Consider the following 21,729-nt stretch of genomic DNA (forward strand, 5'->3'; position numbering starts at 1 on the left):
TCAAATGTTAAACGGCAGCTCAGGGAAAAGAGAACCATTGGGCAAAATTTGAGAAGGAAAGAAATATTTTGAAGAATCAGATATAAATTTATTTTTTATTTTATAGTAAATTTTCTGACAACCATATCTGTAGCTGCATTTAATTTTTACTAATCATGATGACTCAGAATTATAACTTGTGCAGTATTAATTTCATACAGTAACCCCAAAACAATTGTAAGGACTTAAATGAATTTAGAATTTTGTGTAGTTTTATTTACCTTCTGGCTTTTTATTTTTATTATTTTTATTATTTTTATTCTTTTTTTAAAGATTTTATTTATTTATTTGACAGAGATAGAGACGGCCAGCGAGGGAGGGAACACAAGCAGGGGGAGTGGGAGAGGAAGAAGCAGGCTCATAGCGGAGGAGCCTGATGTGGGGCTCGATCCCATAACGCTGGGATCACTCCCTGAGCCGAAGGCAGACGCTTAACCGCTGTGCCACCCAGGCACCCCGACCTTCTGGCTTTTTAGAACTGTAATGTTTGGGGTCCTAGTTATGTAGTTTTTATAGGATTAGTTGGTGGTTTCCTGACTCAGTAGCAGAGTGATGGCTGGAGCAGTGGGCTAAGGTGTGGAGCCCTGCCACGTAGCTCATGCATTTTATTTTACCTGGTCTTTCAGACAGGGCAATAATTTGACCTACCAGTAGCTTTTCCATATGAGAAAAACAACTTTAAACAATTCACACTGGTTTCTGCAAACAGCTTGCTTTTTCTTAATTTATAACGTTGTATCTTATAACAGGCTGTAACTACATAAGAGGAGGTGAAAAAAGTCCTATGTCCTGAAGTGTCTATCCAAATAATTATATTTACCTGACCTCATTGAATGGCGTGTCAATTATCAAACTGACCTTGCGATAGTTCAGTGCCAAGCAGAAATTCAAAATCCTTCACAATCTTTGTTCTTACCTCAGTATTTGCTCTCAATGTAAAATGCAACTTTTTTTTTCTGCTACAAAGTTGTTTCATTAGTTAAGTTGAAGTAAGAATACATACAGACTTTTTGTTCCTTTGTTACTCACTAAAGAGGGGGGGCGGGTTCATCATTAGGTCTCAAAACAAAATCGACGCAACTGTGCTTATTTATGCCTAAAAGAGATATGGGTACACTCACTGAAATGCATCTGCAGCCAGAGGTCAGGGTTAAGGTTATTGGCATGGTTTTATGAGGACGCTCATGTTGCACCTGTCTGCACTGTCCCTCGCCTGAAAATAAATAGCAGACTTCAGTTTCCATAATAACAGTGTTGTTCTGTATGGCCTCATTTGTAAATAATCCAGCTTGAAGGTAACCCCAAAGTCTTGATTTAAGGCACAGTGTAAATGAGGGCCAGACCAAACCGCTCCAGGTGGAGGCTGTGACTAGCCTCATTAGTAACTGAGCTCGGTCCTTCAGAGGATGACCGAGGAAGAACACCGAGGGGTAGGCGGCTGGATGGGTGGATGGAAAATCGTAAGGGAAGGTTGTAAAGAAAGCTTTTTAGAAACTGAATCACTGTAAACGCCCCTCCTTCTGGAGGTGATAATCAAGTACTCTAAGTAATTAATTGCTTATGCTATTTCCTCCACGATCCCTGAGAATCTTTCAATTCCCAGGGTACTCCTGCCTCGGGCACTTTAGAAGTTACAGCGATTTCTTCAGGCCGGCCTGCTGCCCTCTGAAACAGTGCCTATTGAATCAGTCAATAAGAAATGAATGCCAGGGGCGCCTGGGTGGCACAGTCGTTAAGCGTCTGCCTTTGGCTCAGGGCGTGATCCCGGCGTTCTGGGATCGAGCCCCACATCAGGCTCTTCTGCTGGGAGCCTGCTTCTTCCTCTCCCACTCCCTCTACTTGTGTGCCCTCTCTCGCTGGCTGTCTCTGTCAAATAAATAAATAAAATCTTTAAAAAAAAAAAGAAAAAAGAAAGAAAAAGAAATGAATGCCAGAATGCCTTGTACCCTAGAAAATCTAACTCGAGAGATCTTGCCACCCCCTAGCTTCCCAGGATATGATGATGAGACTTTGTTTCTCTTATAAAAACTACCCAGTAGATAAACAGGCTAAAGAACAAATCAGTCTCATACCAAAAAAAAAAAAAAAAAAGAAAGAAAGAAAGAAAGAAAGAAAGAAAGAAAGAAACCCACAGAGCAAAAAAAAAGAAAAAAATGTTCGCCCTCCTAAGTAGTGGGAGGAAGCTAACCATGGTAACCTTGAGAAACATTTCACGGACACCGAATCAGCAAACAGGATTTTCACCATAGCACCCAGGGCTGTGGTAAACAGGTAAATTCAGATGTTGCCCCTAACATTCTAAATTGGCTTAACCTTCCTGAAAATCAGTATATATACACCAACAAGTGCAAAAAATTGTGAACTGCGTTCACAGTCTTTGAAGCAGGAACCTCGCTTCTGAGAATTAGTTCCAGGAAACAAAAGAACTCGAAACAGGGCATAGCAAGACGTGTATTTACTGCATCATTCTCGAAAACTGGGAAAATTGGGAAGTAGAGAATGTCCCTAAATAGAGGAGGGTGGCTATGTAATTTACACTCCCTCAACTCCTCAGCTGTTAGGGAGTCATTAAAAATTACAGTTATGTGTACTGTGTATCAGTGTTGACAAGATAACTTGGTGGGACCGTGCACAACGGGGACAGTTTCTTCCAGCTGCAAGGCCTTCCTGAGTTTGTGCTTCGGCAACGGGCGTCCTTCCCAGGCTGCTTGCTACAAGCCCGTTTCTTCTCAGCATTCAGGTCTCAACTTAAATGTAACTTTCTCAGGAAACCTTCCTGGTCACCTGCCCGGGACAGTCCCATCCCTCTCTGCCACATCGCCTATTTTCACTCCTCGCTCGAACTTCTCACTCCGGGAAGTGCTCTTGGTCCATCCTGGCCTTCTCGACGTGCCTTCTGTCTCTTCGTGAGCTCGCGTGTTGACCAATCTTGTTCTCCACTCACCCGCAGCTACTAGAACACCACGCAATGCATCTTCTCGAAATCACGCAAGTTGCAAGACTGCCTCTGAATTTAAATCAGAACCTGGTACCTGAAGTCCTCTGTGGACTTACCACCTCATTCCTCTTAGCCTCACACTGGGAAGCCAGTTTGCAAACGGCGCTCTGAGCGCGTGGAAATGGTGTGTGAGCCGGCTGCGCTGGGAACCCCAGAGCCTCTGCTCCACCCCTGTGACAAGCAGCCGCTCTCTCCCGCTGCGGGTGCCCTCGCTGCTCCCACAGGCACCCCGCCCACAGCCCAAGCCCATAGACGTGGCAGGGGGAGGCAGCCTTACCAATCCGCCTCCCCTGCGGTGGAGGCCAGCCAATGCGGAAGGAGGGCAGGTGATGAATTTAGTGTCTTCCCAGAGGCCAGGAAGGTTGCCTGGCCTACACTAGACCTACTTGACTCCTGAAATCTCCACCACCAAAGCTGCTTCTTTGAGCCAGATATCTCTCTAAAAATATAAAGAGCCTAGATACAAAGACCCACCATCACATGGCAGACCAAGAACCTAGGTCTTGTCCATAGAAGCCTGGAGAGGGGCAGTGTTCCTTAATAGACAGTATTTCCAAGAGATTGAAACTAAATGGAGTGATTTACTTAGAGGCCTTGGGTGGTGAAGGATAATAGATCCTTGGTAGGAGGATCCTGGAGTTAAGGAGGGCAAGAAATCAGTTGAGCCCTGGGTCCAGGTATCTCCCTCCATCTCCTGGAGGTTTTTCCCTGTGCAAACCTAGCATAGAAGGAACGATCTGGAATAGAAGTTACACATATGTGCTTGTTTGCCAGGACATTTGCCCCAGTTTGCGCAGAAGCTCCGAGTCTACTTCGCTAAGGTCAAATTTGGGAGCCTGGCCAGAGACAGGAGACATGAGGTCCGCCAGTATCCCAAGGGACCCAGGGCCATGCTTCGAAGAGTCTAGAAGAGGAGAGAGAGCTTTTTGGCCAAAATAGCAACCCATGCAGTGATGGTAGTAGGTGGGGTGATTTTAGCTAGAATGAGAAACAGGAGAGCAAGTGCCCTAAAGCCCCTTGTCAGGCAGCACTCTTCCTGCGGGGTTGAGACATGAGCACAAACTCTGCTCCATTTCTTCTTTGGTTTCACTGTCTCTTCGCCAGCATAGCGTTCTCCTTGTAGTCGGCAACAGGCAAGGACACCTTTTTGTTCATTACACACACACACCCCCACTCCGCCGCAGCGACGTGCTTGATATAAAATGGCAATTTAACACATTGTTGTTAGTAGGTATTAAGTGCCAGTTAAGTGCTCAAAACACAAAATAAGGAAATCCAAATATACATTATTTTGCAAATATTTAGTCCCATGATAATGCTACATAATTATGACCTAATTGTGGCTTGAGGCACACCCATCAGGTTTGCGCAAAAACAAAATCCTCTTTGTCCTGTTGGTTTACTGGGACTGCATCTCACACAGTCTGCCAGCAATCTAGGAAACCGGCTAATCATGAACGTGCCCCTGAAATTAGACAAATCGGGACTTCGTTGAAGCGAAAGAGAAATAAACAGGGCCGCCAGCACTCAGATAGTCAAGCCTAACCCATCTTTCCCCAACTCACTTAGGCACCAGCACACTGATCCACCCCAGAGGAGAACAGAGCTCAGGAGACTGTGGAAGATAAGCTTACACCGTAAATGGTTTGCTTAAGAAGTCCCACAACCAAGTATCTTGATTGAGACACAAGGAGGGTCCGAGGAACCAGTCTAGATTAGAAGGACAAACGACACCTGAGGGAGCCCACCAGAACCTGGGGCTGGGTGCTTGCAGCGAGTCTGGGTGCCAGCAAATTTTTGCTTCTACATGACTTGAAGATAGCGCGACTCAGGTCCGCTCCTTCTCTGAGGCCGTAGAGTGACCCATTTTATTAATAAAGCAAAACGCTTCCTCCATGCTGTTCTGTGAGCTGTCCCGCCTGTCCTGCCCCAATGGAGAGTTAACTTACGGACAGTCCACTGTCATCCAGGTGCAGGGAGACTGACATCCTAGTGGCTACAATAATAACAATTGTAGAAATTTATCAGCAGCTTGTAAAATTCATAAGGACATAGCACCCGTGCTCTCATTTTATCTGTGCACCTGTCCTCACAGGTAGGTATTACAGCTCTCCAGTCAGAGACTCACTACCAGGCTGATGGCCCCATGGAGCTGGGACTCAAAGCCGTTTGTGTTCAACAAGCCTGGGAGCATTTCGTTGTCGACTGGCCTCAACCCCTTGGGGATACTGTTGTTTTTCTTCATGCTGCCTTTGTCTAGACTCACCTCCTCTTAAAATCCTGATTCAGAGGAAAGCAGTTGTGTGCACTACACTGAGGAATCTTACACGATAAAAATGTAACTCGGGCAAATACACATTCTTCATTGGAAAGTATCAGAAGTCAGCATATTTCACCTACCAGCGTTTCCAACAAGCTTTAGTTTCACTTCTCACGCAAACCTGATTTTGCGGCTGTGCCAGACTAGATGGCCACATTTTCATTTTGCCCCCCACAATTTAGATACCTTTTTAACTGCTTTGATTGGACTTTAGCAAAACCTTGAACATTTGTAGAAACTTTGTTAGGCAAGCTCAAGTATTTTCAGATTGCATTCTGCATCAACACGCTTGGTGGGAAAGTGGGTGTCTCTTGCCACATTTAACTCACCCATGTAGAGGCTGATAAAAGTTGATAGTCAGAGCTTTGGAAGATATCGCAAGGTTATTTTAAACCGAGACAGCCGTAAAAGGCTTGACGGTTTTCACTCCGTCGCGTATACAGCGGTTAAGGCAGCTCAGCCCAGCAGATTGCTCTGATTTGTTCATTTAATACATTATTTTGGCATCAGTCAAGCTCACTTGATGAGAAAGGTTCCCACTCTGTAAAATTTCCAGCTAATGGCTTGGAAATCTATTTGAATTTTGCACCCCATAATTCATTTTAGAATTTCCAAGGAGTAGATAGTTAAGGCAAGCCGAGATAAATCCCAGATAAGCAGGAAAACATCTGATCAACGTGTGTTTTCACTGTAAGCACCATTAGTGAGTTTATCTACTTAATTATTTTCTGCAATAGGACAGAGAGTACATCAAGGCCACGGAGGCCTGTTACTTTGTGGCTCTGTGCCCGCTGTGCAGGCTATTCATCTAAAACGATCTAACCAAACTCTTGTTATGCTGGCGATCGCCAGTGTGGACCTACACAGGCTTGAGTTCAGAATTCATTACATAGATGAAAGTTCCAACAAAGATGATTTGGGAAATATATCTCCCCATAGTTTACAGCATTTGCTGATAACATTTGGTAGAGATTTGAAATTTCTCTTTTCGTTTTTGTGCCTCAATTACAAAAAAAAAATTAGAGCTGAAAGTGGGTTGTATCATTAATGTTTCCTGCTAATGGAAAACCATAATAACAGCTGTCATTTTGGTTCATTTTAAAAAATTTTCGTTATCAGTCTAAAAGTAGTAAAATTATTTCCAATAGGTTTGTCTCACGCCTGAAAGCAGCAATCAATATTTCTTTTCCAATTAAAACCATGTACTTGATTATCTTTGGAGCCGGTTGGAAATTACCATGTGGACATATAAGAAATTATATTAAACAAAATTTAGATATTAAATGAAAACACTATAAAAAGTCAGCATTTTCTTCATCTTGGAATAAATGCTGCTAATAAAGTGAATGGGATAATCTGATTTTTCATTTTGGAAAAAAGTTTTCTCAAATTTGGGGGTGATCCAGGTAAACCCCACTTTAAATCTAGGAAGACTTTGGGAAAGAGACAAGGCTATCTAACTATAGAGACCCCCCCATGCATGTAAATACATTTGATCAAACTTGCCCAGATTTACATAAATACTATTTCCATGGATAGGAACTCACAAGTATATAAATAGTGAATAAAGAATAAGCATTAGGTAAATTGTTGGCACTCCATTTAACATACAGTTTATTTAGAACTGAATTTGCTTATATTGTATCTGGCTTGGGTAAACCCACAAAGTAGTAATTTATTCATTCATTCCTTCCTTTTACAAATGTTCAATTTGCACTTGATGCCAATGAACAAGGTTTATGCTATAAGTAGTATGATCCCATCCTTCAAGAGGTGGTAAAGATAGGAAAACTAAGCAAATGTCAAACACTTCCTAAGGGTTCCAGAGTGACGTGGAAATAGGAAGGTGGTTGGATTGTCGGCTATGACCCTAGAAATTCAGAAGAAGGAAAGATGACTGTGGAGTCAACTTCACAGAGGAAGTAAGTCAGAGCTAGCCTTGGAAAGGGTAAGGTCAGACTTACCAGGAGGGAGAGAGGAGCATACAGCTATGGGGAATTTCAAAGACAGAAATGAAAATTGCACGCATTGGGGTTAGGAGGAAATCCGGTCTGCGCGGAGCAGGAGGTCTTGGTGGGAGGGAGCAAAGTAGGAGACGGACCTCATGAGGAGGAGCAGAGTATAGAGGGCCCAGGGGATCGGGAACTTGAATTTGACACATCATATGATGTGGACACAGATGTTGGTTGTGGTCAGGAGAGAATGAGATTAGGAAAGTTAATCTGCAGGCTAAGGAAGCAAGGAAGAGGAGGCCACGAAGATGGGAAGACAGAATAGGCTACTAGCTATAACCCAGGGTGGCCCGGGTTTATGGAACAGACCCACCGTGCACTACACATCGCAAACCGAATTCGGCAAAGGAAGGAGTCAAAGATGGCACTAATCTTCTGAGCCCAGACTCAGGGCTTTCGAGACTGATAAAGTCAGCACTCACCTCGCGGGTCCATTTGAGAACCTCCACACAGCATTAGATCCCATCAAGCACTATTCAAGAATCATATAAAATAGTGTCCTGAAGGAACACTTCAGGGATGATGGGGACCATGGACTTTGTTCCATAACTTCCCCAACTTCTGTGGCTTTGAGTTGGCTTTTTTCATTTTTAAAGATATAGAAAGATAGCTACAGGATTCCTACTGTTTACCTCTTCACCCTCTTTTTTATTTTTAAAGATTTTATTTATTTATTTGACAGAGAGAGAGAGAGAGAGAGAGAGCGAGCACAAGCAGGGGGAGCAGCAGGCAGAGGGAGGGGGAGAAGCAGACTCCCCGCTGAGCAGGTAGTCTGATGCAGGGCTCAGTCCCAGGATCCTGGGATCATGACCTGAGCCAAAGGCAGACGTTTAATCGACTGAGCCACCCAGGCACCCTAAGAGAGGTTATTTTTGGGGTCTAGGAACACTCAATAATTCTTCCATATAAATTAAAGGTAATTGCTTCTTCGCTTTATGCCACTTTGGCTTACAAAAGTTTTCATAGAAATACTTTACTTTCAAAGAGTGGGGGGAACCAGTAAATCATAAATGCTCATAAAGATGGGGGTATGGAATGTGAACTTAATCCTAGAATTTCCCCCTATTCCTCATGTATTGTATGGCACTGAAAAAAAAGTCCTTGCCATTGGCCAGCCCTGATTTTTGTCTTTCTGCACATCTCTATAAAATGTCATTATTTCAAGCACTTAGGTGAAGTAAAGATAGCATAATAGTCCATATCATACAAAGGAAGCTAAGAGGAACAGTTTGCTGCCCTGTGAAACAAGAATGGATTGGCTGCAAGTCCAATATCTGCCCCCGCCCCCCACATTTATTCCCCAAGACCCTCTCCCCTGATGGCATTCCTCCTCTATGGGCTTGAAATTCTTCTACAGTTAGAAAGGCAGAGAGTTTCTGCTACCGTGTGCCCTCCCTGTGTTGACATAGGATGCTGACACCTCTCCTTCTGGATCTTCCTACCATCCTTCTTGTTGCAGTTCGGCAACACCTGCCACAATTTCCCAGTTTCCATCTGCAGGATCACCCACTGCTTCTGTTGCTCTGTTGACCTATTTCACTTCCTTCAGCTGAGTTTGCTTGTCTATGGAGGGGAGCCAGCAATAGTAGCTAGCTCACAGGGCTAGTCTTTGTTTTAAGTGACATCATGTAAGCATTACTGTTGCTCTTATTATTACTCCACCATGAGATAGGCCAGCGAGAAATAGATTTAGGACAGAGCAGGACATAGAACTCTCTGCTCCTTTTTAGAAGCAGTCTGCTCATTGAACCATGTTGGCCAACAAGAAAAGAGATACCCTTTCAGTTCAAAAGCTTGAATCTGGTTTAAATAAGTGGCCACTGACCCTATTGTTATAATTATCCCGTAGAGGGACAAATTGGTCAACCCACCTATTTTTTTCAGTATAACTTCCAGGTTAAAATAGTCATTAATCAGAGGTGAACCTAACTTGCCTTTTTGTAGTCTTGACCAAATCACTATCAATTGAATATATAAAAAAACCAACCCATACATTTGGTCTTTATTCTAAGAAGTCAAAATCTATATAGACTTATTGAAATAGCAGAATGGAATAATTTTTCACAGTGTGTCAACAAATAATTTGACTTTTTGACGGTGTTTTCTTTCTCAACTAGAATTATATAACCATTAGGCCTTTCAGGTTTTCTTAGAATTTGATTTGAAAGCTGAATTGATGCTCTGAGATTTGTGATTACCTTTGAAGAATTATCCATTTGCTTTATGGGCATCTTTTCAGGTGAAATACAGTGCATCTCTCGAAGAACCATCATTCCCAAAAGGCACGTCCCAAAGTTATATTGTGATCTTACAAAATGTAATGTTAGGATGGTAGGGACAAGAGATCACCCAAAATTCAATCCTTCTTTGTATGGGGAAGGTAACTGAGATTCAGAGAAATTAAGCAACCTGTCCAGAGTTAAACATCTAGTGAGTTATTGAACACTGAAACTACTTAGTTGTTGAAAACCTATGTTATAAGTCATTTGCCTTGTTATCCAATGTTATTTTTACTGTGCCAGTACATTCTAATGTCATCATTGTTAATATTATAGTGAAATAAATCTAATTTGCAGTTGGGGAAGGGCAATTGTTTAGAAATATCCATTGTCTCTCTGAAGGAGAATTTTAATATTTAATTGACAATTCCAAGATCCATGATATCTTCAATTTCACAAGTGATCAGTGGCCCCATTCAGAAGATGAAAACCCTTCCTTGAGCTTTTGAAACCGTGTTGGCTTAGTAGCCTCTTGCTTTAGTCACCCAGCCCCTGTGTCAAAAGAGAGGAAGAGAGACAGACATCCAGCTGGGAATCGAGGTCTTGCTTCAAAGCTTTTATCTTCAGAGGAAAGAAATCTTGTGAATTTCATTAATGTCAACAAGATCTGAGAAGATTTGAAGTATTTAAGCCCTTGGGCATCTCCAGCATGCCAAATCTATGGTTATTATAAGTTATTGGTTGCAAAAGCATTGCAACTTTGATTCACACCCCCCATGAATGAAGACTTTGGAAATATCCATTGTACAGTCATACTTCAGGGTACGTTGAAGACCATCACTTTCTAAGAAGATAAGAAGTCAACAAGGAAGTGATGACTCAGCTTAAGGCAAACGTGGAAACACCTGGAGCTCCGAATGGGGTGACATATGTTATGGTGAAGAAAAAAAAGATCAGTCCCCTAAAAGTACCACAGCAAAGCTAAGAAAGAAAACAAAAGAAGCATTGGTTTAGGATTCTAAAAACAGATAACCCTCAAAACTTCTCCCCAAAAAGTGTTCTTCTCTCGGTGTAAAAAAAATGAATTGAGTTATAGGATTTTCTTTCCCTCTTCACTTTCTCCTCTATTCCCTCATCTCCAAAAAGGATCAGACTGGAATTCACAATTGTTTCCACCGTACTTTTCCAAACTTTAAGGGAGAAAGCCCTTTTATTCCAAAACAGGGAACTGTTTCTCTTGAGTAAATTGGGTCCAAGCTAACCCCAAATAAAGAGATATTTCTGGCAAAACAAATATTGACAATTTAAGCTAGGTCTTGACATTGAAAATCTCTTAAAAAGTAAAATATATCTTTTGTTTCTCTCTTCCTCCTTTCTTAGATTAAAAAGAAAAAATTCAAAAGCAACCCTTTCTAAACCATTTCATCAGTATTATGAGATATCATTTCAATGACATCTTTCTAAGGATAAGAGTTATCTTTTTAGGGGCGCCTGGGTGGCACAGCGGTTAAGCGTCTGCCTTCGGCTCAGGGCGTGATCCCGGCGTTATGGGATTGAGCCCCACATCAGGCTCCTCCGCTATGAGCCTGCTTCTTCCTCTCCCACTCTCCCTGCTTGTGTTCCCTCTCTCGCTGGCTGTCTCTATCTCTGTCGAATAAATAAAATCTTTTTTTTAAAAAAAGAGTTATCTTTTTAATAAATCTCTTTTGGAAAATGTTAGTTTTATTCTACTGAAGCTGACATCTGCTCAAATACAAGTTAAGTGTGCCCAGGGAATTCCTGTGTGGGGCATCTCAATCTTGTAACTGCTAAATCCATTACAGCCAAAGGAAAGATTTGTTTGGAATCATCCAACAGAAAATCTGTGATGGTTCAATGTGATCCAGAAGCATCTTGTAATAATAATAATAGTAATAATACTTGCGGTAGGTTCCACCTGCACATACCTGCCAAGACCTGAACCCAGGCCCCAAGGGCTTACTTTCCTTCTCCACGGCGATGACATCACTGGCACCCAGCCCGAAGGAATGCACTTTAGCTGTGACGGAGGCCATCACAGGTCCTGACAGGTAAAACTCCTCACTGCAGGTCTTCAGAGTGCTTGAAATACTTTAGTGCAGCATTTGAGAAACCAAAAAGTGCCTTTTCTGGTCCAGAAAGAAACGATTTGGTTTCTTCTGTTAGCACTTTTTTTTTTTTCCACTCAGTGTTGCTTCAGGGACGTGGTCCAGCCCGGTGGGCCACACACCGTAGGACCAGAGTCCTCGCTGCCTGCTCAGCTCGCAGCCACTTCACCTGGGGAAATGGGGTGACAAATGTGCTCTCGGCAAGTCGCTTTGTATCAACGGACGCCCTCATACTGAGAACCACTTCGGGCTGGACTTGGCCTGGATTCACGTTCAAATACAGCGTCTGCAAAGTGGCCACGCCTGACAGCGCAGTAGACCCCACACACGCCTGGCCAGAGACACCGCAGCGGCCAGAGGAGGGTGTGGCCGAACTGTGATGCGTCAGTTGCAATTTATTTCCAAGCCCGGGTTTTCTGGCTGTGACGTGCCAAGGTGCGCTGCGAGCACGGGTCCTCCCGGCTCACTGTCTGGGACTGTCCACGGCTGCCGTGAATGCGGCTCTCTCACGTTAATCGTCTCCGCTTCTGAGAAATGCGCTGATTTCTCCAGTTGTTCGAGGTGCTGTTGCACACGGGAGAGGCAACACGAATAGCTGTGGTTGTTGAGTGCGGAGGGTCAACATCATAAAGTCGCAGCTTCCGAAAGTCAGTATTGAGCATAAAGTGACAACAGTCTGGACAGCGTCTGAATCCCCCTCATCATTTCCCGAGCCAGTCAGGTGCTTTTTTTTTTTTTTTAAGATTTTATTTATTTATTCGACAGAGATAGAGACAGCCAGCGAGAGAGGGAACACAAGCAGGGGGAGTGGGAGAGGAAGAAGCAGGCTCATAGCGGAGGAGCCTGATGTGGGGCTCGATCCCATAACGCCGGGATCACGCCCTGAGCCCAAGGCAGACGCCCAACCGCTGTGCCACCCAGGCGCCCCCCAGTCAGGTGCTTTTTAACGGAGTTTCCCAAGCCAGCGTTTTCTCTCGGAGCGTATAGTTCGTTGGCTTCTAAAAGCACTCAAGTCTCTCCCGAGGGGAGTCCCCACTCTGCCCTCCAGGGGGCAAGGTGCCACTCCAGCCAGGACATCCCCCAAACGCACAGAAGCGTTTCCCTTCTGGAAATTGTGCCTGTCCATCTTCTTAGTCACACCCAGAAAGTACAGGTTGAGTTTATAAATTATTTCATCTGTTGGTATCATATAAATACTTCAGGCATGTGGAATAAACCACCCGAGGTGAGCAGTTACGGGTTTTATATTTCCGATGCCTTAAGTAGTGCTTTCGCTTCCAAATAGCTCCTTTGCGTAGTACTGTTCACACGAGAGTATCTACACATTTAACATTTAAGACTATTTACCCAAAAACGTTAGAGTCAGAAAAATCCAAATATGAATGTAACTGCTTGGGCCTCCCTGTGGCCGTCCAGACTGGGGTGTCTGATGGAAACAAACAGATAAGGGTGCTCTCAGGACACAGGTCCCCGTGACAACCCAAGCAGCAAGGGGGATGCCTGTGGCACTGAGGGTCCGTGAGGCCAGGTGCATGAGCCCGTACTTCCTTCCACGGTGGGTGTTTGTGATCAAGGCGTTCTATAAGAGGGCACTCAGCCCGAGGTCCCCAGCCTGGTAATAAGCTCTCCCGATGACAAGAGCCAGTTTTGCCTGGACCGCATTACCCTGCGGTGCCTAGTAGAGGGCTCGGTCTACAGAGGGCGTCACATCGCCTTGACTGCTGGCGGTGCTGGAACCAAAGGCACCCTCAGTGTGGCAAAGCGATGCCATCACCAACCTCAGCGCTGACATGGGAAGGCCTTGCTCTGGCCACCAAAAGTGTCCCCTTTTTTTCTGGCTTTGCTTCCCCCGCCTTCTTCCCCCCTTCCTACAATCATGTTAACTAGAGGAAAGGAACGCAGCTTCTACATGGTTCAGACATCACAAAACTGTTAAGAGACTATTTCTTCAAAATCCTACGTGATACGTACCTGCTGCTGGTCTGTGTCCACTATACGGCAGATATCTGTGTGAAATGCAGATGTGTCTCACGTAGCTCCCCTTTGAGGTGGCCCTTGGTGACAAGGCGTGACGGTAGTCACGTCTCAGACAAGCTGAGCTCATCACCAGGAGCATGCTGGTGACAGTGGCAAGACTGGGATCCATACATCCCAGTTCTGACCAATATGGCCCCTGGAAAGAGAAAGCACCCAGATCAGGGCAGTTTAAAGAGGAGTATATAGAAAAAAAATGTGTGCATGTGATGAAACATATTTTGCCTACATCATCAACCCTTTCAGAATAATAAATGCACTTACAGGAGCACCTAACCAGGCACAGCTTTCAAGCAGTACCTGTATGCCTCCTGCATGAAAGGATCTCCAAGAAGAAACTACACCCCTTGTTCTTCTCTGCTTGTCTATTATCCCTTTAGAAAAGCAGTCTGGCTTAAACCCTTGTTATAGTCCGGTTTGTTTGGTTATAAATAAAACATATCTTTTCCATCATCGATGTATGTTTCCAGCTGCTGGACATAAAACATATTCCTAGCTTCCTAAATTGAAATGTCCTCTTCCTAATCAGAATTGACGATTGTAAATAACCACCTTTTTTAAGTGCCCTGTTCTTACAAGTGTATTTTCCAGCAGCATCACACGTATGAAAATGGTGAGCTCCAGTGTAGATTCTCAAAGAACCTGCAATATAGCCGTTTTGAAATAAAGACCACATTGCTCACCTGCCTCTCAGCATGGTTTGACACTAAACTGTGCCCTGTCATCGTTAAAGCATGCCAAATACGGGATGTGTTCCTTTTTGGTCTTTTTTCTGCCCCAGTGATATACATTCTGCAACCACAAAATATGCCAACTCCAACTCACTTTTTGAATAGGCAACTTCTATTCTGTTCTGTTCTCTCTTATCATTTGGGTTTATGCACTGTTGAGAAACAAAAAAGCTACATAGTTTACTTACTCCTACAGTTAAATATTTTTTAAAAAGTAAGAATAGGTTATTATTGAAATAAAGTGTTGCTTGTCATTGTTGCCTTCTGGAAGTCATTGGGAAAAACAGGGTGTGTTAAGCTTTCCATTGTGTGCAGACTTTCCAACCCCCTCTGCCTCCATCAGGAAAATATGTCTGTCCCGTGATCTATTCAGTTCTTGACCTTTTGACTAATATGCCAACAAAAGACGCCATTTATTAGTGGTTAATTTATGTATCTTTGCCATAAGGAACGAGACTGAGGCTGTCACCACTGAGCACCATCCCCGATTATATTTGCCACGCGCCTCCAGGGGTTTGTGCTATGGGCTTGGCTATCCTGCGCAAGCATAGCTCATGCCACCTTCTCCCTACGTCCACCTCTTTCATGGCCGGGAGGAGTCTATCAGGAATGTCATCCTGCAAAAAGAGGCACAGAAAGATCAGTCAAAGACCCCTACTGGACTTTCTTCCCCATTCCGATTGGAACCCTGGGAAGAAGAAATTGTTCCTAACAGATGCATTCTCAGCTACTGATTGCCCTTGTCACACATGATCTGTCTCTGTCCCTCCTGCCCCTTTTTCTGACTCTCTTGTCCTGACTTCTTTTGTACTTTCTTCCTTAAGATTTTTTTCTTTACACCTGTAACAAATATCAGTGACCCCCTCCAACACACACACACACACACGCACACACACACGCACGCACGCATGCGCGCACACACACACACGCACGCGCACACACACGTACACACACGCATGCACACACACACGCACACACACACGCACACACACACACGCACGCACGCACACACGCACGCACACGCTTCCTTCTTCTCTTTTAATTCAACCCAAAGAACTTCTCTTCTTGGAAAGTCCCCCCAAGTGGATTGCATTGATACCACGTTGTCCTCCCTAGTGGGCAATTCTGACTGTGGGGACTCTCTCCTCCCATCACCATGTAAATCTAAAGGGGAAAAAATAAGCCTGTTACTTCAGGTGTGCATTTGTCAACATTTTTGTTTTTCAAAAGTTAATCTTTTGCTCAAAAGCAATAGGGTAAAAATCTTATCTCGTATTTATTCTGTGGTAACTTGTATTTGGTTCTTTCGGATCATCAACTACCCTGTACATCAGACTTTAACTTAAATCGAGCTCTCTGTACGATCATAGAAATGCTTCCATCATAAGCAAGAAAACCCCACCTAGTTGGGGCGCCTGGGTGGCTCAGTTGGTTAAGCATCTGACTCTTGGTTTCGGCTCAGGTCATGATCTCAGGGTCGTGAGATGGAGCCCTGCAGCCTGCATGAGGCTCTGTGCTGGGCATGGAGTCTGCTTAAGATTCTCTCCCTCCCTCTCCCTCTGACCCTCCCCTCTGCCTCACGCTCGCTCTCTCTCTCTGAAAGAAAGAAAGAAAGAAAGAAAGAAAGAAAGAAAGAAAGAAAGAAAAAGAAAACCCCACCTAATGACAATGGCTTTGCATTATAAGGTCATTTGTTTTGAAAAATTGATACACGCCATAGCTTTATGACTCATAATCTCACTTTCTGAAAATTCGTAATATTTCTGCCTGCCTTCACCCCCACCAAAAGAAACTAAGCAGGAGAGCAATTCATTTTCCTTATGCTATATAGAAGACAGTGATACTTTTCTAATACGTTTCTGGAAAAATCAAGCAAAAGAACTGCTTATCTCTGCTATGTGGGGCTGCAATCATTACTTTTAATACTGGTCTGAACCATTGCTCAGTCTTTTCTTAAGTGTCCAAAATAACTGAGGAAGAAAGTTTGAAATACCATTTTTCCCTCTATATTTTTCACATTCAAGCCAAATCAACATTTTGGAGCCACACTTGAAATACGAATAGAATAAGGACTTTTATCTGCAGCTCCCTGCCCTGTGTGGCCGCGGCCCGAGGCCGTCCACTGCACCTCACTTCAGGAGAGATAAGATGGGGTGCTGTCAGCAACTCGGCAGAGGCATCATAACGCCCCGTTGCTGGGAGCACAAGTGTGGTTGAAGCCCTTGGAAATCTGTGAGTTAAGTGCAGCATGAACGTGTGTCAGAGACAATTCTTGGGGGGAACCTGGCAGAATCTCCATCCCTGGGTCTCCGTTTTAGTCAGACTCCCCCACACCTGGGTCATTCCTGCAGACACAGTACAGGTTGGATGCAATCAGATACTTCTCATCCAAATGGTTTGCGATGGAGTTTGCAGACCCAGGTTCCCAAGGCTGCGAAGGCCAATCCTGGGAATCCTGTCCCTCGTAGAACCCGAGAGGCAGCTGCACAGGTCCCTCCAAGGCTCTGCGAGGCCCGGCCTTGGCTGGATCCTCCAGGCACCAGGCCCTCCTCAAAAGCCAGCAGTAACTGATAGCTCTTGTCCTGTTCAGTGAAGAGCAGGAACAGCCCCAGCAGGAACGGCGGTCTCCTCCTGGCCCTCCCACGTCTGGGGGTGTGGAAGCCATGGCAGATGACTGCACACTGGGATGAGTGACACTTGGAGAAAGAGCAATCAGACACAACAGCACCAGCGACACAGGGATGGGCTCAGCCTCACCTTCCCAAGTATATCCGTTCGAGCCACACAGAGCCAGCACCCTAACCTGATGAGACCGTTCATTTTTCAAGACTTTGAAGAACTCAGGGTCCAAGAGAACACCCTTCCTCACTATCAGGCTTGAGATTTGTGATCCCTCGTGTAACTGTGATCACCCCACTTTGGTTTAGTCTGCTATTTCTTTAGCTTAGAGGAGTTTTCATCAGCTCCAATCTGGGGCTTTGCGTGTTTACAGTTGTTACTTAGCGCTCCTAAAACTCCCCAAGACCACCTAGAAAATGTTACGTGCTTGCGTCTCCTAACAAGCATTCGGAGAAAATGCCTAGTGGATGTGTAGGGCTTTTGGGGGAAACAGCACAATAACGGGCTCTTTGTGTGTTTCCCTGCACCAGTGAACTCCGGAGACGGCATCGACTACAGCCAGCAGAAGAGGGAGAACATCGGCGACCTGATCCAGGAGACGCTGGAAGCGTTCGAGCGCTACGGCGGGGAGGACGCCTTCATCAACATCAAGTACATGGTCCCCACCTACGAGTCGTGCGTGCTCAACTAGCAGCGGGGCGGCCAGGCGGGTGCGGGCTCCTCTCGGTCCCGCGCTCCCCTCACCCGTCTCCGCGGCTCTCAGCATCTCATTCCTGGGGACTGCTACAGCTTTCTTTTCTACAGCTGCTAAAATAGTGGCTTATGGGCCATTGGACCGTTAGCCCTATTGAGAGCAAGGCTTTCCAATACATAAATAGTGCCTGTTCCTTAGATTACAATAGTGTACTGTGCTTATTTGTTCTCAGAGAAGAATTGCTTCTTTATACGGCTCGGACAGAAGCAGGAGTCCGAGTTAAACCTTCAGTTGTATAGACAATAAAACTATAATTTTCATGCGCAATTCAGCAATTGCTGTTCTGTGTCTGCCTGCCCCGAGGGTGATGTCAGAGGTTGAAGGGAGGAGTTTATGCTGCCCGCTTACTACTGGGCAGGTGCCTGTCACGGAAGAGAAGTACCCGTTGGGCAGCACCTCTCTGCCAGCTGCGCAGAACCCTGTGCTCTGACAGTCAGTGAAACCGTGGAATCTCCATTCCAGTTGCAGAAGGACAGTTTTGTGGCCTCTTAGGAACCTCAGCTACCGAGGTGATGAACGCTTCCAGCCCTCTAGCCACCTGGGCTTGCGGGGGCTTTCCGGGGCGTGTTTGGAGGGGCTGGGGGGTGGGAAGTGCAGCACAGCAAGCAGGATAAAAATGCTCGCATGAATGCCTGTCCCTCCACATAATTACCTGCCGCGTCTGAGGACCGCACGTGTTATTGACATGATGTCATCCAGCAGTTGGCTCAGGCCTTTTGATCATTTTTGAAAATGACTTATATGCATCTTAACGATTCTTTGACAATTCTCCTTTCCTTTGCCTCCTCCCACAAGGTGGATGGGTCCTCCTCTCTGTAGGTCTGAAGGCAGTATTTTGGAATTTTATTGTAAAAAAAAAAAAAAAAAAAAAAAAAAAGGACGAAGAACATGTACTTTTTCTTTCAACTGAGAAGCAAAAAGCACCCAAAGAGAATCCCAACCATAAGGCAATCAGCCCCCGACAATGGCTTTTTAGGCATGCCGGGTGCTGAGCTCGGGGCATTTGAAACTCAGCCCAGAAAACTTCATAAAGACGGAACACTGATTTCGCACACCTGAGAAATGCGGTAACTGCCCAAAAATGCAGAGCCTGAAGTATCTCATTCTGTAGCAAAGTACAGTTTCTGCACAAAAGTGAAGGCACGGAATGTGTCCCCCCGTGCACCGAGCACTGGCCTCGATAGTATTGTCACTGATTATTCAAGACTCAAGTTTCCCAAGGCAAACACCAAATTCGAAAACTGGCTCATTATTCATCTTGCTTGACGACAGGCTCGTCATAGGGAATCTAGCGTCTAAGTAGCTGCCACCACCTAGTTTCCGGAAGCGTTTTTCAGGACAAACAGAGATGAATGACTATGTAAAACAAATTGGCTTTCGTGTATGTTTTGTAAAGGCGTAGTCAGAAGCAGACACTGACAGGTTAAGGCAGGTTTTTCTCCGAACTATAATGTTCATTTGCACCCATGAGCTCTTGTCCTGGCATCACTGACGTGTTTGAAGGGACACCCAACTCCATGAGACTGTCAGAAAGATGGTGGCTTGTTGGTGCCTTTGAAAGTTCTTACTAGAATTTCCTGCAAGTGTGTTGTTAGGACACAAGGCTCGCCTCTCACAGAAACAGGCCTGGCTTCTTGCTCTGGGTCATGTTCTTGAAAACGACCTGTCATAGGGAGCAGGAAGATCGCCCACTGACCCAGGAGCCCCAGCCTTGGCTTGGAAATAAAACGTCACAGTTCATCCTCCCGCTCGCTCACTCCCTGGTTCTGCTGCCTTAGGCAAGTTACTCAACCTCTCTGAGCGTCAGCTTTCCTCAGCTCTGAAGTAGAGATTATTCCTACCTGTAGGAATGTTGGAAGGACCAGAGGTGGTCCATGGAAAGGGCCTGGTATAGTTTCTTATACCTTTGGCTTTTTATTTTCAAGAGAAACATTATGAATAATGACGAGTTTTTCCCCCAGCAAAGCAATATATATTCAGAGGATCTTCAGACAGTATGGTACTTGCCCAAGGCAATGGTGATGAGTTCTTTGTTTTAAGGAGATAATTTTGCAGAAAACCAAAATAACTCCATAAATAGCACCACGTTCTCTGGAGAATTCTTCGTACGTTGTCTTACCAGTACGGAAATAGGAATGGCCTGCTTTTCTGATCCTACCCTAGGTTCGTCTTCTACTTCTCCCGAATAATTTCTGATTAACTCGAAAGAGACAGTGACTTCTTTCACCTGCTACATTTTTACACTGAAACTTCCTTTTAAAGATACCTAAGGGAATGCATCGATGAAAAGTGGGAGATGTTGAGCCCCGGTGTTATAGGCAACGGTTTTTGTTTGCCTGTGTGTTTCTGTGTGATTGTGTGATTGTTACTGGAAGACGCCATCCCAGTGTCACGGTTGGTCAAGGGAAGCGGTCGGCGAGAGTGAGGATCTGGGCGGGGACTCTGAGCTTGGTGCTCCGGAGCTTCAGAGCCCAGAGCCAGTCCCTTGAACCTGATTTCATCGCCTCTGGTAGCCTCTGCATCAAGGGCCGAATGATCGAATGATCGATGCAGGGCGCGGTGCCTGGAGCACAGGAGGGGACTGGCAGATCTGGGTGTGAATGTCTTTCCGCCCAGTAACTGCCTTGTGACTTTGGGCAAATTATCAAAACACTCTAAAACTCAACTCCCTCCTCCCAGAGCAGGCTCTGCAAGCAGGTATATTACAAGCATCGCATGACAAACACATGTGGTTAGCTCATCAGGGTGCCCGGTGGGCTAGTGGGGTCCTAGAAGGATGTTCCTGGGAAAGCAGCTAGCCCAGCGCCTGCGACAGGTAGGTCAGCCATGAGCGATGCAAGGGGTCGGGCAGTTCTCACTCTGTCTAACGCGGTCCCCATCAGCCAGGGAGTGGTCTCCGGCCCCCTCACACTCACGGGTCTTGGGTAGAACACGGGACCTGGTGAGAAAGTCATCAGAGCTTCCACAAGCTCACCCGCCCTCCCAGAAGTCATCTCGGGAGGTACGCCCTCACCTGCAAGAGTGGCTTCCCTTTCCCACCACATAGGAACGACAACACATCGTTATGGCCCAAATATAGCTGCAAAATGTCAGGCAGAAAAACAAAGTTCAGAAGTTCTGCGAAACAGTGACGTACTTGGAGAACAGGATTTCAAAACTAAAGTTTTCTTAGACAAAGAAAGTTTTGATTCCTTCTGGGTTTACTTACATGAGCTGTCTAGAGAAGTTTCGGTGTAGGCTGTGGGACATCTCAGAGCACTGTAATTTAGAGAAGCAAAACTGAAGTCATGTTAAGTCTATTTCAGTACCCGCAGCATCTCTTACTTCTTTTGGCTATTTTGAGATGGTTGTCACTAGCCCTTTGCAAGCAGAGGCTGGGAAGCTCGAGGCTGATTTTATTTTAAAGAAGTAACATACCTTGGGAAATATTCCCTGAACATTTTTCGAAATAGAAATTTCTACTCTCTGATAGGATTTAAGTGGAGGCAGAAACTCTCCAATGCTTTTTTAAACAATTGTCTCCACGAAAGCATCCCTTTTCTAGGAAAGCACCCATTAACCCAAGTTCATCCAAAATAGGACACTTCCAGATCTGAAACTGAAAATGACCAAGTTCCCATTCACACCAAGACAATTCACATTCACTGTTTAAATATTCGGGGCCCAGGAGGACCTCTGCGCTCACACAGCCAGCAGGTGAGCGGTGCTCCGAGCCAGACCAGAGCCGCTCAGGCAGTAAATCGTCCTCACAGCCCGCCTTCCCCACCTGCGTGTCCCTCTGGGACCTCACAGAGCGCCACACCCTTCTGCAGACCCAGAAGGAAAGGCTCCCCAAGCTCAACCAACCACATGTCTTCTGAAACAAGATATTTGGAGT

General features: G+C 45.2%; 1 protein-coding gene across 1 annotated transcript in view; it reads left to right on the top strand.

Moving 5' to 3' along the window:
• Positions 1-18,123, top strand: part of PACRG (parkin coregulated) — a 518,965-nt gene extending 500,842 nt beyond the window's left edge. Inside the window, exon 5 of the mRNA XM_008688477.2 lies at positions 17,629-18,123. Coding sequence (XP_008686699.1) covers positions 17,629-17,789 — 161 coding nt within the window. The 3' untranslated portion in view covers positions 17,790-18,123. The remainder of the gene's footprint in view (positions 1-17,628) is intronic.
• Positions 18,124-21,729: the final 3,606 nt, after the last annotated feature.

The sequence above is a fragment of the Ursus maritimus genome, unplaced genomic scaffold, assembly GCF_017311325.1.
Source record: "Ursus maritimus isolate PB19 unplaced genomic scaffold, ASM1731132v1 scaffold_13, whole genome shotgun sequence".
Taxonomy (NCBI): domain Eukaryota; kingdom Metazoa; phylum Chordata; class Mammalia; order Carnivora; family Ursidae; genus Ursus; species Ursus maritimus.